The sequence below is a fragment of the Sceloporus occidentalis genome, unplaced genomic scaffold, assembly GCF_023333645.1.
Source record: "Sceloporus occidentalis isolate IW3139 unplaced genomic scaffold, rSceOcc1.0.p SCAF_6, whole genome shotgun sequence".
Classification (NCBI taxonomy): Eukaryota; Metazoa; Chordata; class Lepidosauria; order Squamata; family Phrynosomatidae; genus Sceloporus; species Sceloporus occidentalis.
Window position 1 is genome coordinate 66,326,948 of NW_028316986.1, and position 18,749 is coordinate 66,345,696.

The 18,749-nt window shown below is 41.1% G+C and overlaps 1 protein-coding gene across 4 annotated transcripts in view; it reads right to left on the bottom strand.

Annotated features, from left to right (window-relative positions):
- Positions 1–368: 368 nt before the first annotated feature.
- MAP3K21 (mitogen-activated protein kinase kinase kinase 21) overlaps positions 369–18,749 on the bottom strand; it is a 61,896-nt gene continuing 43,515 nt past the window's right edge. For 2 of the 4 annotated variants that reach the window (XM_089529903.1, XM_089529906.1), the window contains exons 6-11: positions 16,630–16,752; positions 10,094–10,210; positions 9,418–9,568; positions 7,586–7,680; positions 5,259–6,017; positions 369–2,040 (exon numbers count right to left, since the gene is read on the bottom strand). In XM_089529903.1, coding sequence (XP_089386029.1) covers positions 1,646–2,040; positions 5,259–6,017; positions 7,586–7,680; positions 9,418–9,568; positions 10,094–10,210; positions 16,630–16,752 — 1,640 coding nt within the window. In that variant the 3' untranslated portion in view covers positions 369–1,645. The remainder of the gene's footprint in view (positions 2,041–5,258; positions 6,018–7,585; positions 7,681–9,417; positions 9,569–10,093; positions 10,211–16,629; positions 16,753–18,749) is intronic. The other 2 variants (XM_089529904.1, XM_089529905.1) reach the window with 2 other exon arrangements.

Sequence of the window (18,749 nt, forward strand, 5' to 3'; positions counted from 1 at the left end):
GGCTAATTTCTCGTATGCTTGAGCCCCAATCATTTAAATGGGGCTCGTGCGCGGCGGTGCGGGAGTGTGCAGGGCGCCATGGGCACGTGCCCCATTCATTTGAATGGGATGCGCCACCCCTTGCGTCCCCCGTGGATTGAGCGTGTATACTCAAGTCCGTGTAAAGTGTGCCCGCGTATAACGTGGGTGCACTGTATTTAAAATCACAGCATTTTCATAATGCCTTGGTATCTAAAAATGTCTTCAAGAATTCATTTAAGAATGGATACTGAAACTGGACAAAACAGGATTTAAATTAAACTGTTCACACCATCAGTTTTAAATGCACCTTTGTCAATGAGTAATGGTTACAATAAAAATCGATTGATCTATATTTAATGACACTGAACAAGAAGCTAGATTTATACGCCTTTAGCTTTGACAAAGAAATTCATATAATGAGAGTTAACACACTGAAGCATTCATCTGATTTGAACATTTTCCATAATTGAGGTTCTCCAGCAAGATTTCTACTCATACTAGGTAAACACAATGGACAAAATAAATCTAATTTAAAAATGCCCCTTTTCTGATTTCTTCCCCAACACCTCACCCAATGATTTTTGACACTCTGACTGAATTATAGTAATACTAACCCCTTTTAAAAAAGCCAACTAGACTTATGGGTACAACATTTACCCACATATTGTACATATTCATATGAAAGATGTTCCATATTTTTAATCAAATCCCTGTCTCTGGAGATTGCTTGGTCAAAAACATTTCAGCTGAGCACTGTGACCCTAAATGTACGTATTATTGAATAGGTTAGATTAGAAGTAGCTATTCACTTTGGGGAAAATCCTAGCTTTGTTGAAATTAAAATTAAATCAATTCTTACTATATCATAGCTGTGTTCTAAAATAGGACTGCATCATTACCAGATGGCTATTTACTAAATGTTGTCACTATTTCTGCTTCCGTGAGATGAAACAGTACACTTTCACAATGTCTGGGGCTGCATCTGCATTGCAATAATAATTTGGCATCACTTTAACTGCCATGGCTCAATGCTATGGAATTCTGGGACCTGTAGTTTTATGAGACATTTAGCTTTCTCTGTCAGATAGCTCTGTGCTACAACAAACTACAATTACCAGGATTCCATAGCATTGAGCCATGGCAGTTAAAGTGGTGTCAAACTGGATTATTTCTACACTGTGGATGCAGCCCTGAGAAAGCCAAAATTCATAACAATGTCCTTATTTTATAAACAGTTTACAGGCCAAACACCTACTGACTGCAGAGGGACTTCAGTAAATTGTACAGGTAATTGGGGGGAGGGGGAGCCATTGGCAAAACTTCACTTGTAATTGTGAAAGGGGACTTCACATTTGGTAGAAGGAGCAGGTAAATTGCAATAGTGAGAAATCTATTGATTTCTACACACACATATATTCTCCTTGAATACTGTAACTGAACACCAATACAAAAGCAGCCCTCCCCTTGAATATTCTTTCTATATTTAATATTTCATTTAACTGCTGTAATATCACCTTTATCCATACAAGCATTTAGAAAAAAGCAGGATAAAGCTGTCATATGCACACACAACAATCTTCAAAAAATGTTTTTTAAAAATGGAATTTTAAAAAATCCAAGGCGCTTAAGACAAGAATTCCCTCTCCAGTTCATATATTGATGGCCGACAAGCTTTACTCTTCATTCTACATAAAGGAACTGTACAGTCACTATTCTGACCTTCTACATCAATGTCAAGTAAAGTGGGCATAAGAGATTTAGTTCTCTCCTCAGTGTCTGCCAGTGAGTTCGTCTTTGAACTTCTATTACCCTCTAAACTATCCATCTCAAAAGGGCTTGACTTCACACTTTGTGAAACAGCCTGCCATGGATCCAGCCTGCTTCTTAATGAAGAAGGTCGAGGTCTTGGTATAATATTGACAGGTCCATGCTTTTCAGATGCAAGATCAGCATGAAAGTTTCTTTGCTGGAGCGATGGAGCATGTAGAGTATCTGGAACCCCATTAGCAATTCCATTAGCTAGGTGGAAAAGAAAGACAAGAAAGAGAAATGTCAAATAATGTTATGGCTTGACAAAAAACAGAAAGAGAGCAGCATATATGCTTTATGTGTTGGGCAGATCTAGAAGCAAGAGAGTTGTGAAGCAGCAGAAAGTAGCAAGGTATTTAATAAATCAAAACCATGCCAAAGAGCAGCTGTTAGGATAATTTTTTCATCTCACATTGTTTTTTTATGTGTATGAGTGTGATACAATTTAGATGAAACAATTTAATCTATAGGGAGAGATTAATGTATAACATGGATATCTGGCTATTTTAATGTGGACAGTATGTTGTTGTGTGCCTTCAAGTAGCTTGCAACCTATGGCAACACTAAGGCAACCCTAACATGGGGTTTTCTTGGCAAGATTTGTTCAGAGGAAGTTTGCCATTGCCTTTCCCTTTGGCATGGAGATTGTGACTTGCCCAGTGGGTTTCATGGCTGAGGTGGGAATCAAGTCTGGTCTCTAGAGTCATAGTTGAACACACAAACCACTACACCAGGGGTAGGCAACCTTTTTGATCCGGGGGCCGGGTTGCTGTCCCTCAGACAACTGGGGGAGGATCTTCCACCCTCTAGGGGCGGAGCTTCCACCGAAGCCCCGCGGGGAGGAGGAGGCGTGTGCCCGTCCTCTCCTCCTCGGTCCCTTCCTTTGGCCGAACGGGCTCCAAGGGCCGTAGAGGAGCCCAGGAGGCGGCAGGCCACTTCTGCGGGCCCCTTCTCGACCCGTGCGGCCCCAGGCCTCCCTCTGGAGGGAGAGGCCTGGGGCCGCAAGGGCCCTGGGGGGAGCCCATGGAAGCAGCAGGCCGCTTCCGCGGGCTCCATTTCGGCCCGTGCTGCCCCAGGCCTCCCTCCGGAGGGAGAGGCCTGGGGCCGCAAGGGCTGAGAAGGAGCCCGTGGAAGTCCTCCTCCTCCTCCTCCCCTGGGCGGCGTGCTCAAGAGGAGCCCGTCCCCTTTGCCCAGCTGGCCAATGGGGACGAGCTCCTCCATCCTAGCCCCGCGCGCTGCCCAGGAGGAGGCGGATGAGATGGGGGCCTTGGTGACGGCGGTGGCAAGACCTGGCTGGTCCTCCTCACCCCCACTGCTCTTAAAGGGCCAGGGGCAGCTTGGAAGCCAAGAGGCCTCCAGGCTGCCCCCGGCCCTTTAAGAGCAGCGGGGGGAGGAAGACAAAGCTTGCCCTCGTCCTGCCCGCCCCCTCCCCTGCCGAAGAAGGGCCGGGGGCAGCCTGGAGGCCTCTTGGCTTCCAAGCTGCCCTTGGCCCTTTAAGGGTGGTGGTGAGGAGGAGGATGAAGCCAGGCCTTGTCCTCCTCTTCGCCGCCGCCCTTAAAGGGCCAAGGGCATCTTGGAGGCCCAGAGGAGGAGGAGGAGGAGGCCTTGGTGGTGGTGGCGGCGGCAGCAGGACCGGGCTGGCATGCCGCTTCTGCAGGCTCCATTTTGGCCCGCACGGCCCCAGGCCTCCCTCCAGAGGGAGAGGCCTGGGGCCGCAAGGGCCCTGGGGGGAGCCCAGGGAGGCGGCAGGCCACTTCCACGGGCTCCATTTCGGCCCCAGGCCTCCCTCTGGAGGGAGAGGCCTGGGGTCGCAAGGGCCAAGAAGGAGCCTGCGGAAGTCCTCCTCCTCCCCCGGGCGGCGCGCTCACGAGGAGCCCGTCCCCTTTGCCCAGCTGGCCAATGGCTGGCTGGCCAAAGGGGATGAACTCCTCCATCCTAGCCCCGCGCGCTGCCCAGGAGGAGGAGATGGAGGCCTTGGCGACGGCGGCGGCAGGTCCTCCTCACCCCCACTGCTCTTAAAGGGCCAGGGGCAGCTTGGAAGCCAAGAGACCTCCAGGCTGCCCTCGGCCCTTTAAGAGCAGTGGGGGCGAGGAGGACAAGGCTTGCCCTCGTCCTGCCCGCCCCCGCCGAAGAAGGGGCGGGGGCAGCCTGGAGGCCTCTGGGCCTCCAAGCTGCCCTTGGCCCTTTAAGGGCGGCAGCAAGGAGGAGGATGAAGCCAGGCCTTGTCCTCCTCTTCGCCGCCGTGGAAGAAGGGCCGGGGGCAACCTGGAGGCTTCTGGGCCTCCAAGCTGCCCTCGGCCCTTTAAGGGTGGCGGCGAGGAGGAGAATGAAGTCAGGCCTCATCCTCCTTTTCGCCGCTGCCCTTAATGGGCCAAGGGCATCTTGGAGGCCCAGAGGAGGAGGAGGAGGAGGAGGAGGCCTTGGCGGCGACGGCGGCAAAACAGGCCGGGGGTTGCCGACCCCTGCACTACACTATGTGTATACTGTCTTCAAATCCTCATAATCTGAGAGGTGGGATGTAATTTTTTTTAATATGATAAATACCCTGAAGGCATCAGATTCCATCTGATCTTGGAAGCTAAGTAGAATTGGTCGCGTTTAGTACTTGGATGGGAGCCCACCAATGAATACCAGGTGCTGTAGGTTATATTTCAGGGGAAGAAAAAGGCAAATCCAATCCTGAGTATTCACCTTGTAAGAAAACCCTATGAAATTCATAAATTGACTTGTGACTTGTGACTTGTGACCTCCTCCTTCTCCTGACAACCTAACACCCACTCTTCCCAGGTACTGGAAAAGAGGTTTTAATGTTGGATTGGGGAGGAAAGGAAGTGGAGCTAAATGGAATGTTTCTTTGACAGAAAGAGAAGGCTTTGAAAATGGGCTGGAAAGAGAAAGAAGTGAAGCTAAATGGGGTGTTTCTCTGATGGGAAGAGAAGGCTTTCAAATCAGACTGAGAAGGGAAAGAAGTGGAGCTAAAGGGTGTTTCTCTGATGAGAAGAGAAGGCTTTCAAATCAGACTGGGAAGGGAAAGAAGTGGAGTTAAAAGAGGTGTTTCTTTGATGAGAAGAGAAGGCTTTCAAATTGGATTGGGAAACTCTCTCTCTCTCTCTCACAACACACACACACACACACACACACACATTCTCCTACCTCAAGACGGAAGGAGTGGGGCATCATGGGGGCGTTCCTTTCAGGACCTTTCTAACCAGTATTAGTGTTTTGACCCGTATATAAGTCAACCCAGGATTTTAGGGTCAATTTTGGGACATAAAATTTCTTGTTTTATAGTCAAGTATATACAGTATATAATTTTCACTATTTCTTTATAGTGTGTTACTTATGAAGTACATTAATGCTTCATAACAATTTAATTGTTAACTTCTTAATCACAATAAAAACCACCACAGACACTTTGTTCTACTCACTTGTGGAGTGACACGAATTTCCATCTGACATGGTTCGTCTATGACTCCAAACTCTTACTTTTGAGGAAATAACATTTTCTACAGACACAGTTTCTTGTTTCAAAGGAAGACTTGGAGATGGCACATTTGAATCAGCACTAGGGTCAGCTTTGGCTATGTGTTCTCTTTTGCTCACAGGGTTTGATGTTAAGAAGTATTTAGTGGGAATGTCTCCATTACTGGGAGGCGTGCTCACAATTGTGTCTTCACTGTCAGCATGAAGGAGGCATTTTGTGGAAACAGAAGGCATAGAGAAAAGATTCACAGTACTTGCACACTGACACAATGAAGAAATGTGTGTATCCTCTTTTTTAGATTGCAACCTTGCAGGGCTTGAACTCCTGCGAAACTTAGAAGCTCGCTGAAACAATCCATCACGTTTTTTCTTTTCCTCCTTGGGCAATACTTCCTCTGAAGGTTGCAATCTATTCAACTCCCTAATATCAAATCCCAGAGCTACAGATGCAAGAAGGACGGTACATCCATACAGAACAGAATCAGTTTTCTTCTTCTGTAATGTTCTACCCAGGCTGTTTGTAGGAGTCATTTGCGGAGTGCTATTTGCAGAACTTGCTGAATTCCCTTCTTCTGTGCTCTCCTGTTCTGCACAATTTAGTCCTTGATCATCCTTCCATAGAGGTAGATCAATGTAGGCCTGATTTGGCAGTTTTAGTTGCTTTGGTCGCTTAATATCCAGAACTTCAGAGGGAACCCTCTGCTCTGTACAGACATACATTTGTTCAGATAATAATAATAATAATAATAATAATAATAATAATAATAATAATAATAATTTTATTTCTACCCCACTTTTCTGTGATAAAACAATCAAAGCAGCTAACAATTAAAATACCCTCACACAAAATTACATCAGTATTACAGGATCTCCCTCTTAAAAAAGAATTAAACATATTATAATTAAAATTTAGAGTTTAAAGGATCTAATTAAATAAACAGAACATGGACAGAATGACAGTATAGTACCTGGTGTGAGGGGATAATCATTCTGTGCTTGAGCAGTTTTATTCAGGAAAGGCCTGCTGGATCCATCTTGACAGCTTTTTAAAAGCTGTCTAAGCTGGTAATTTGACAGATCTCATCTGGCAGGCCATTCCATAGTCTGGGAGCAGTAGCAGAGATAGCCCTCTGGGAGGTTGCAGTTAGTTTAGTCTTTAAAGGCTGCAGTAAATTCTTCCCAAAGGACCTGAGTGTGTGGAGCGGATTGTATGGAAGTAGGCAATCCCTCAAATAGATTGAACCCATGCCATTTAAGGCTTTAATGGTAATAACCAACACCTTGTACAGTGCCCGGAAACTAATAGGCAGCCAGTGAAGAGATTTTAAAATGGGTGTTATCCTGTCACTCCTAGATTTTCTAGTGACCAGTCTGGCTGCCATGTTTTGTATTAACTGGAGTTTCCAGACTAGACACAAGGGTAGCTCCATGTAGAGCACATTGCAGAAGTCAAGTCATGAGGTTACCAGTGCATGTACTACAGTTTCAAGGTCCTTTACTTCCAGGAAGTGGCACAGCCGGCGTATCAGCCGCAGCTGATAACAGGCACTCCTGACCGTCGCATTTACTTGGTTTGTCATCTGAAGAGACAGATCTAGAGGCACCCCAGTCTGCAAACACAGTCCTTTGAGAAAAGCATGTCCCCCTCTAGGACAGGAGGTTGCAATCTGATACCTGGTTTGGGGGCCCCTACTGTAAATACCTCCAATTTGTCTGGATTCAATTTAAGTTTGTTTTTCCTCATCAAGTCCATTACCGCTGCAAGACACTGATTGAGAGGAGAAATACCATCTGTCATCTGAGCTGCTGACCAGGACATGAAGAAATATATTTGGGTGTCATATTTGGGTGTCATCAGTGTACTGATAACATCCCGCCAAATGTCTACGGATGATTTCTCCCAGCGGGCTTCATATATATATATATATATATATATATATATATATATATAAGCATTGGGGACAGAAAGGCGCTTTGAGGGATGCCACATTTAAGCTCTGCTTTTGAGGAGCGGCTGTCCCTGAATATCATCCTCTGGAATCTACCTGAGAGGATGGAACGGAACCACTGCAATGCAGTGCCTCCGATTCCTCTCTCATGCGTTCCCAGAGGATGTCAAGGTCTATCGTATCAAAAGCTGCTGAGAGGTTCGATGCTTCTGACCTAAGGTCAAAATTTTAGAGCACTGTGAAATTTGTGGCTTAATACAGGTTGTTAAATCTCCACTATATCCAGAAAAATAAAAACTGTATTTAGTTATACACACACTCACCTTGGTCCATAAACAAAGAAGCTAATGGAACACCTTTCTGATTCTTCATCAGAAGTGATGACCAAGGACTGCTGCCATCTGAAAGTGGTCGTATTCTAAAAAGAGATATGAAGAAAATAATGTTCTTTGTAGAAAAATAATTATATATTTCTATTGAAATAATCGAGAACACTGAAGAATGGAACTGTACAACCCATCCCCTCTGCACAACAGAACATGTTTTAACAATTCTATTAGAACTGAATTAATAGACCTCAACTGGCCACTGGCATCACAAAAATGATAAACAGTTCAGAGTAATTTAGTTTATTACTGAACAATAAGCCCCCAACTGATGTACCACTTAGATGATGCAATAGGCCTCTGGTCCTGTCTATTTCTTCATCCATGTACAAGGTCTGCAATGCTGTGCAAAACTGGAAAGTTCCCCCCCGCCCAAAAAAAATCCCTCACTCCACACAAAAGGGAGAGAAAAGAGGGAACAAGAAGGAAGATTCTGATGAGGGATGTTTAAAATCAGAATAAATGACAGTCATGCCATGCATGTGGTACCACTTTCTCACTTCCCCTGCAGTTCATTATTTCAATGAGATGAAATTGAGTATCAGTCTCATGTTTTTGTCTCTTTTCCATGTTTTCAAATGCACACAGATGTTTTAGGGCAATAGGGGCTGTAGTCCCTGGGCTAGTAATCTGCACACTTTGGTAAACCGGCAAACTAAAGCAGGAGGCATTACATATCCTCTCCATAGAATCAGAGCTGGAGTCCAACCCCCTGCAAGAACACACAATCAAAGAATTCCCAACAGAGGGCCATCCAGCCTCTATTTAAAAACCTCCAAAGAAGCAGACTGCACCATATTCCAAGGCACTCCATTAAGAGAGAATCTTCTCTCTAACCTTAGAGGTTTTTACATGGTTTGGTTAAGGTGGTTATTAAATGTCTGGTGTTTAACAAAAAATTTGAAATATAGTTTTAATTTCTGTGACATTTGCATTGCTGTTCAGCTAAAAGGTGTTCTTCACAGAATATATACATTTTGACACATAGAAATATATAGAAATTTAGCTCAGGGTTATTGAAATTCTGACTTGCCAAGTCACTGGATTGTAGTCATTCTATGGATGGGTGAATCTACAGTATATGTTTAGCTTTCTCCATTAAAATTTCAAATTCTTTCTGCCCCAGCTACCAAGACATCTGCACATTTGGGTAAATTCTTATTCAAAACAAAGAAAAATTTTCACTCATTCACACCAGCCAAATTCAATTGGTACAGCTGAGCCTACCACAGAGAGCACCATGTTGTTTGTGCCTGTTACAAAGCTGTCAATGATAAGCAGCCTCTCAGAAAAAAAAGTGGCAATCCTAGCTACTATAGCTGAACACACAATGATTCAAATCCAGATTTGTAAGCATTATGTATTCAAAATGGATCCATAAATGTTAGTTTCTAGCATATTCAATTATTTCAAGCTGGATTTTCCCCAATTAATAATATGAAGAAATTTGTGAATTATTCCTTTTCTAAAAAATGAACTGAAACAAAATTCTCACTTATCCCTAATATATTCCAACATCTTTAGAGTCACCAGCTTTCCTTTGTGGGTAATTAGTAACAAAAGAGATTTAATAATTAGTTTCCTATTTGTTAACTGGATAATTTTTTCCTAATTTTTAATGTGGGAGTTTATGGATTTTACTTTCAGACACTGTTTTATTGTATCTGTTTTGGTTATGTCACTCAGGAATTTTAAAACTGAAAAGTGGTATATAAATGTTGGAAATAAATATGTACTTTGATATATTCTATGTCACATAGCAACCATACCTCTCTTTACAATCTGAGCGCTCTTTTGTTTGAACTGAATTTGGCCCCCACGTACAACCTTTCTTTTTAAAGCTTCGCTTCACGTCTTCAAATTCTTCCTGATGACAAGCTGTACTTCTTCCCCAGGTTCTGTTGCTTTCATCTGAGGTTACTGCAGAACGAAGGAAAAACTCATTACCAATTCTAAGCAGCTGTGTCATAAGCAGTAAGACAGTGCATTACCACAAATGCAACTCTTTTAACAGTCATATCATGCTACAGTGAAAGAGATTATTCCCTAGCTGAATGACAAATTAGAAGGTAAATAAAATTAAACAGGTAAAGAATTATTTAATCTGCCCAAATACAAAGTAAAGAAAAGAAATTAAACCAATCAATGAAAAATTACTGATTTCTTTTCATGCTTGTAATTTTTGCTTCTATTAGATAGATTTACATAAGAGAAGATACAGATACTGAACACTTACAACAGATATATGCAAAAAACCCCACCATTTTTGTGGTACCCTTTCATAAGAAAAAGGCATCTTAATATGCAATTAATGTTATGTGCAGTCATCCATAATCAAATCTCTGTAACAGATACCCAAGTAAGTGTTCAGGCTCTTGTGGCACAGAAAATTTAGCTAAGCAATTAGCATAACCAACACCTTTGTATGATTTAATGTGGTCTTGCCTTTTTTCTTAACCCCACTGGGAAGTTCATATTCACTTGTGATATCTACTTCTTGATGGTACACATATATACTGTTTTTTTGCCCATTAGCTGTATTGGGGTCAGTTTTGGAAATCACTGAAGAAACAATTAAAGAATACAGATGAAAATACCAAGATGTACTCCAGCTTGATATTAAGTCAATTCTAGTACAGCAAAAGTGTTCTTAATCAGACATTCCAATGCAGAATGCACCCTAGGAACAGAAATGCACCCTAGGAACAGAAAACAACATGAAAATAGTTATCTCCCACTTCTGTTCCCCAGCAAATGGGGTTCATATATATAGCCATCATGTCAGTAATAGCTTGTCTGCTAAAATGGGTATTAAAGTAGGTAGTAGCTATTAAAGCCACTTCAGCCTCTGGGATATATAGAAAACAGTACAGTGTGCCCGTGTCATATGCGGGCGCACCTTACATGGCTTCAAGAATTCACTGGAAGCAGCACCAGAAGAAGTGGCACCGCACGCCGGGAAAAGTAATGGCACATGCCACCGCAGGCATCCACAGAATTTCCATTACATGGGGGAGGGGGTCCGGGACGAATCCCTAGGATAAGGAAAGGGACTACTGTATATAGACTGTATTCACATCCCAGCATAATAACAATGATGGCAGAATATTATCAGTATCCATCTTTTAAGTAATAATAAACATTTACACCAATGTCTAGTATCCATTTTATTATTCAGTGGCATGAATGGTTATAGCTAGCAAGTGGGTTTTCGAACATGGTGGAGAAGGTTGTGCAATCTGGAATTAAATGAAAAATCAACAGATTAAAGTTCTTAGAAGAGAAATTCTGACTGACGTATTTACTGACATATGGCAGCCATTCATAATTGTTGCTGCATACCTTCAAGTTGTTTCCAACTTAGGGTCAAGATGACCCTAAGATGAATAGGGTTTTCCAAGCCAGATTTGTTCAGAGGGCAGTTTGCCTTTGCCTTCCCCTGAGCCTGCTCTAGAAAGTGGACATGTCCAAGGTCACCCAGCGGGTTTCCATGCCTGAACAGGGATTCGAAACCTGGTATCCAGAGCAATAGTCCAACGTTCAAACCCCATTATACCGCCTTTACTTTTAAAATAATACATTTGATATCCCAAGATTACTCTAGGTTTCAGCAAAAATATTAGGAAATTTTGTTATGGGAACCTTAGAATCATAGAATCACAGAGTTGGAAGAGACCGCAAGGGCCATCCAGTCCAACCCCCTTGATATTTTACAGTTTGGAAAATGAAGATTCAAGATTTTTAAAGTATGTTTTATGTTTTAAATTCCACACTGTTTAATTGTATTTTAAGGGGGGTGGGTGGGTTGGGGCTTTGGACTGTTTATTTTAACCTTGTAAGCCACCCCGATTGCATTTTGTAGAGAGGCAGGATATAAATAAATTTTATTATTATTATTATTTACTAAGGAAAAAAAAAGAAAATATATACTGTGCTGGAAAATTGTTTCTATCTTTGATAGGGTTTCTTTCGAATATATTTTTGTCATATGATGGTATATTTCTGTTTATCACTTCATAGTGCTATTTTGTGTTGCTGTTAGAAATAAACTAGTAACAATTATTTTTTAAAAATTAATAGCTAGTTCAATCTTCTTTTAAAACAACATATTTGGTGCTATCAGTACATCTTATGGTTAGGGTGGTAATGATCTTTACAATAAAAAATTAGTGACATTTGATTTAAACTACAGTGAACCCTTGTTATACGCTGGGGTTTGGTTCAAAGATCCCCTGTGGATAACAAAATCTGTGGATGCTCAAGTCCCATTAAATATAACAAAATAGCAAAATGGTGTCCCTTATAAAAATGGAATATCAAGGTTTGATATTTGAAATTTATACTTTTTTGAACATCTTCAAATCGTGGATGCTTGAATCCATGTATAAAAAATCCATGTATAAGAAGGGTTGACTGTATAACCAATAGTTAAATCTTGTGTAAGGAAACATATTTTTGTAAGCCTTTTAATTATTTTGTTAACAGCTGAAGTGACAGATCCATTATGTCTACAGAAGAGTCCTGATAAAGGCTAAAATACATTAGTATCTAAACTTTTGGTTGCATTGAAGAAATGCTTGTGCCTTTCAATATGCCACTACATTTCTATTCAAACTAGGGCCTGTTACAGACTGCCAAAATAAAGCTGCTTCGGGTCTCTTTGGAGGTATGCTATTTAAATGATGCATGGGTCCTAAGAGTCCGGAGGTCACGCCAAAGCCACACTCCATTCCTAAGCACTGCAGTGCAGCTTTGGTGCAGCTTCCGGATTCTTAGGATGCATGCATCATTTAAACAGCATACCTCCAAAGAGACCCGAAGCAGCTTTATTTTGGCAGTCTGTAACAGGCCTAGGTGAGGGGAGAAAATGCACTGCTTGAGTGAGAAAACAATTTCAACTTCACCCAAATAAACACACAGGTATTAATGTCTGTAAGAATCTCTCCTTCACTGTTATCTATCAGTTCTGAAAGAACAGAAGATAAGGAGAACAAAGGATTAAGAAAATGGTGTTCAAAGAGAAGAAAATAATCTTTTGTTTACAAGACATTCAGGTTGAAAGACTGACAGACAATAGTCCCTTTCAGTTCTGGGAAACAGGAGTGATAATTTATTATTCTCAAAGAGTAGACACTGAATAATTAACCAGCACTAGGAACTGAACGCAATGGGAAAACACTTGGAGATAAATTGAATGTGACAACCTCCTCTCTCTCATCCTGTCTCCAGAAACTTCAAGTTGTATTCTATTTAGCACTGCACACACATTTTCCATTTTTTTCAATACCACTTTTTGGAATCATTTTATTTCTTTAAAATATAATAAAGACAGTAATTCAATTAAGCAAGAGATCATATGACTGTATATTGCAATATAGAGCTGTATCTAGTAATGTCATTCTTCTGATGCAAGCTTCTAGCATTTGTGGAAATCTTATTTTTACCCTTTTATATGTATAGATCCAGTACTTTAATTCCACTTAAGCAAGTGTTTATACAAGCCATTACTACACAAGGAACTGTGGAAAGTGAACTAGTTGTCCTGCTAGCACTTACACAGCTGCTACAGCAACAGGGAAATGCACATGGAATACTACTCTTAAGATATTTTTTTCCTGATAGCATGACTTTGCAAATAGTTCTTAGAATTTTAAGTCATCCCACAGTTCTTAAAATTTGTAAGTCATCCCAAGAGTTTGCATATAAACAGATGGATTGTACAGGCATGTCTGGGTATGTACCTTCAAGTCACCTGTTGAGATCCTGTGAATTTCATAAGGTTTTGTTAGGGAAGAAATACCCAGAAGTGGCTTTGCAAGTTCCTTTCTTTGAAATACAGCCTACAGCACCTGGCAGTCATTGGTGGTATCCCATTCAAGTACTAACCAGGGCTGATCTCACTTAGCTTCCAAGATTAGACAGGATTTGGTGTCTTTAGGAAATTTAGGCATTTGTTGTTAAGTGCCTTCAAGTCATTTCTGACTTATGGCAACCCTAAGGTGGCAGAATCAACTCTAGTGATAACTAAAATATGCCAACAAATATGGGGGAAAAACCTGGTTGTCAACAATATGTATCCCAATCCACAAAAAATAGACACAAAAGACTACAGCAACTGTAGTACTATAGAGTTCAAGTCTAAATGAAAGGTACTTTTACCAGTACTGGGAGAATGTCGAAGGGATGCTACAGAAACATACTTTTCCTGCATTGGTCTGCAATAGCATGCCTGCAATAAGCAATCCAATAAAGTTTATGCCAGAAGAGAGTAGGATTTTACTCTAGTCAATCCTACTGTAGCTGTTTGGAGCGGCCTATAACAGGCATGGTAAACAACAACTTCCTTCAGAATCCCAACAGAAAGGAAAGGCGAGAGCATAAAAGCCTCAGCAACTACCTCCAGCATATTGAAAAAGCTTAGATTTGTATGCTTGGCCATCAAAACGGAAATCAGAGGTTGGTGAAAGAGAAAGTCATCCCTGGAAGCTTTTTAGACCCAAACTTCAGGAGGCCTTTATAAAGTTAAAAATGTTTTTGTTTATTTATGCTATCATTAACATGACCTGGTTGTTTCATTTCACATGAGCATATTGTCAAAGCTGCATAAAAAGTTTGATGAAACATGTTGAACTGCTCTTCTTTTTTATGGGGCAGGAACCTGTCCCTATTCTTTCTATATTATTTCTGCCTCTGCTATCAAATTATCTGTTAAAGGAGTCATATCTAGGAATAGATCTGCTTTGTTAACTAAGGTACAGCTGTACAAATGTAGGTAAAATCATGGAGGTGACATCTGTAAAAAAACCCTACTAGCCATGCTATGGACATGGAGACTTCACATGCTGAAGTAGTACAATTCTAAGAATCATCTACTTTAACAATGAAGAGAGAAGGCCAGCATCACCCTTGTGCACTGATTGTAAACTTCAGATTTTAAAAAAAGAACTCTTGAATAACAGACTAGGGTCCAAAACAAACCAGCCCAAAGGAGCAGCATGACACCGCCCCATTGAGCGCCACATTGGGGCCATGGCAACTGCACACTGCGGCCCCAATATGGCTTTTTTTCTGGTGCAAAAAGAAGCAGCAAAATGACACTCTGCCGCGGCTTTTTGGTGCTCTTGTGGTGTGCGGTATCTAAATGCCGCACCACTGTAACACCTAAAAGCTGCCACCATGTAAATGGCTGGGTGGCTTCACAGCGGCTTGGGAGAATGCGTCATTCATAAGCCATGCCCCCAAGCTGCTGGGAAGCCAGTGTATTTTGAAGGTCTGTTCCAGCCCTATGTCTTGGGCTGACAAGGAAGTGCAATGCAAACCACTGTAAAAATAAGTAATTTCCTAATTTCCAAATCAAGAAGCATAATCCTGCATGAGCCATATATGCCCATGACATAAATACACTGGCATTTTTGCCCACCTTTTTAAGTTCCATGACAATTCCATGTGTTAGATTCGGAAATTTTCACACAGCATAGTATCTAAGCTTTATATACAATAAGTAACAAGAAGTAACTTGTTCTTTGATAAATTTTAGATTAATACCTCAATAATAATAATCATAGAATCATAGAGTTGGAAGAGACCACAAGGGTCATCCAGGCCAATCCACTGCCATACAGGAAATCTAAGTCAAAGCATCCCTGACAGACGGCCATCCAGCCTTTGTTTAAAACCTCTAAGGAAGGAGATTCCACTACACTCTGAGGAAGTTTGTTCCACTGTCAAACAGCCCTTACTGGCAGGAAATTCCTCCTAGTGTTGAGGTGAAATCTCTTTTCCTGTAGCTTGCATCCATTGCTCCGGGTCCTAGTCTCTGGAGCAGCAGAAAACAAGCTTGCTCCCTCCTCAATATGACATCCCTTCAAGTATTTAAACAGGGCTATCATATCGCCTCTTAACCTTCTCTTCTCCAGGCTAAACATCCCCAGCTCCCTAAGGCGTTCCTCATAGGGCATGGTTTCCAGACCCTTCACCATTTTGGTTGCCCTCCTTTGGACACGCTCCAGTTTCTCAACATCCTTTTAAAATTGTGGTGCCCAGAACTGGACACAATATTCCAGGTTGGGCCTGACCAAAGCAGAATAGAGTGGGACTATTACTTCCCTTGATCTAGACCAGGGGTAGGCAACCTGCGGCTCGGATGCAGCCCGGCGAGGCCTTGGGACTGGCCCCAGCCCGGTCCTGCCGCCGATTGCCGCCGGGGCCTTTGGGGGGCAATTGTCTATAGAATACATGCATTTATATTAACATTTTTTAAAAAAATCAGCAAATTTTTTCACGTGTCCTCCATTTTTTTTTTTTAAAGTGTCTTCTATTTGAAAATTTTGTCCTACATTTGTCCTGGTTTATTTATATATTTAATTTTTTTTTTAAAAAAATACTTAATTATTTATTTTTTGGCTTCGGCCCCCCAGTTGTCTGAGGGACAGCAACACGGCCCCCGGCTCAAAAAGATTGCCTACCCCTGATCTAGACGCTATACTTCTATTGATGCAGCCTAAAATTGCATTGGCCTTGTTAGCTTCTGCATCGCACTGTTGACTCATGTTCAATTTGTGGTCTACTTGGACTCCCAGATCCCTTTCACACATAGTCATAATAATAATAATAATGTGATGATTAAATCAAACCCTGAACACAGCCAAAAATTCATCAGTACCAGTATTAAGTCTGATTAAACCAGAGTATTATTAAAACTGTACATTTGTATAATAATTCTGAAATTTACTGGAACAATCCTATTTTTCCTGGTTTTTTTTCCCATTACCATTCTATTCAATGCCTTTGAAGGTATGTTTTTCTTTACCTTCATCAATACTAAACAGCATTTCATATCAGAGTTTTGTATATGTTTACCTAGACATAAGTCCCATTATTCTCAAGGACTGTAGCTTTATTCATATAAAAATGTACTGCAGAATTAACAGAGTAATACCATTTAAGATTAAAAGAAATGAGAAAAACTCATTTAGACTTACGCTGGATAGCTCGAAGACGGGGAAGCATTGGGGGACTGCTTGGTGGACTAGAGCTGTTACTGTTTAAACTTCTTCGCTTATCTAGATTCGGGGAAGCTTGAACTGTTATCTTATGCTGAAAATCTATTACAAATAAAAGAATAAATTATGTTTCAGTGTTTCTTTCTTTTTTTAAAAAAACCTCCAAAACACAAGACTATCATAACAGTTTTACATTCAATATAGATGCATATGCATGCTAACAATCAGATTTTGAAACTTGCTTTAAATGTAGCAGAAGTTGAGCATTAAGAATTTGTTATACCTGCAACCCTGCTCTGTCTTTAATAAACTCAAGGTACTGTTGCATGATCCTATTCATGTTTACTTGGGAACAAAACTCACTGAGTTAAAGGGACTTGTTCCTTAGTAAGTGGCCTTTGGAATGAATTCTTTGCCTCATAATAAGTTTATGACCCCAGTGAGACAGCTGACTGTGAATCTGAACATGATTATCTCCACACCCAGTCCATAAGAGTACCACCAGAACATTGCACAATGCTGTCTTTAATAGTTATGTAATCAACTACCACACTACATGGCACTTAGAAACTGGCTGCAGCAACTTCAATTCAGTACTCACTTCACAGATTGTTCAGTTTTATACCTTATGAAAAAGAACCAAGCATAAAAGGTGAACAAGTTACTGGCAAAGTACAATAACATCCAAAATCCACAAAACAGTGATACCTTTATTGAGTTAACCAAAATGCACAAAATATACGCCGCAAGCCGGTATGATTTTAAACACCTTTGCCTAATGAAGAAGCTAGTGGAACTTCAAAAGCTTACATCATGTATTTTGTGCATTTTGGTTGGTCCAATAAAGTATTGCTATTTTCCAGATTTTTGATGTTATTGTACTTTACCGTATGGCTAACATAGCACCGGCAGCAGAACTTCTGAAAAAGATGGATAAGGAATGAATAAATAGCTCACGTTAATGATACTTTCAACTGAAAGGCTACAGGCGCAGCCATACAAACAAAAGTACCACAGGCTTGAACCAGGAACTAATTTTAATACTTACACTGTACTCCTGTTGGTTAGCATAATTACATTGGCCTAGTGCAATAGCTGAGGTAAAATGGCTGCAAGGTAATAAGGGATGGATGACAGTAAAAACCTATCTATTGGAAATAAAAATTCCCTGCTGGGTCTCAGGCTGGAAGCACACATTTCACTGATATAGAAACAGGTTTTTGCTAGTAGAAATCACTCCAAAACACGCCTTATGCATAACAGATTATTATGCTTGTCTCAGTCACTGACAGGATTCAATAATTTATGTAATTTTTAAAAAGAATAATTTGTAAACTACTTTGAGTGCTCCTTGGGGCTATAGCATACGACAGTGATGGTGAATGTTTTAGGGACCGAGTGCCCAAACTACCAGGTGCCAGGATTTCTAGGGTGGGGAGGGGGGAGAGACAGGACTTCTGAGGCAGGTTGTCTTCTCCTTATCCTCCCGGGCTTTCTGCTGTCTCTCTGGAGGCAGCTGAAGACTCAGGACTGCCGGGAAAGAAGAGTAACAGGCACACACCTGTTCCTCCTCTTCCCCACTCTCTGTGTGCCACAAAAAAATGCCTTTGTATGTCATCTCTGGCAAGTGTGCCATAGGTTCGCCATCACAGGCAAAGGATATAAGCAAGCCAAGTAATAAATAAAAACAAGAAAAGAGTAAGCTGACTTCGTCATAGCCAGAACTGAGCATGAGAAGCAACTTTGGTGCACTGTTGTCTGATTTGGCTTACATTTATATTTTCAATTGCCATTAAGTGGCAAACAGACGGACTTAATTGATCCTTAAATTAAAACAGTCTAATTTCTCTTCATGCAATCTGACTGAATACACTGTAATGGACATTTAAACTGAATATTTATTTATTTATTTATTTATTTTTATGGTATTTACACTAGTTCTGGGCTAAACTTTAGTCTCTATAAAGTGCCATTTCTTACAATTATTTGTGCAAAAAAGATGGTGATATTATTAGATTTAACATTTAATGATAACCTCTGAATTTTTCAACTAGTGTGGAAATTCATTAAAAAGCCCAAATAAATCTGCATAAAGAGAC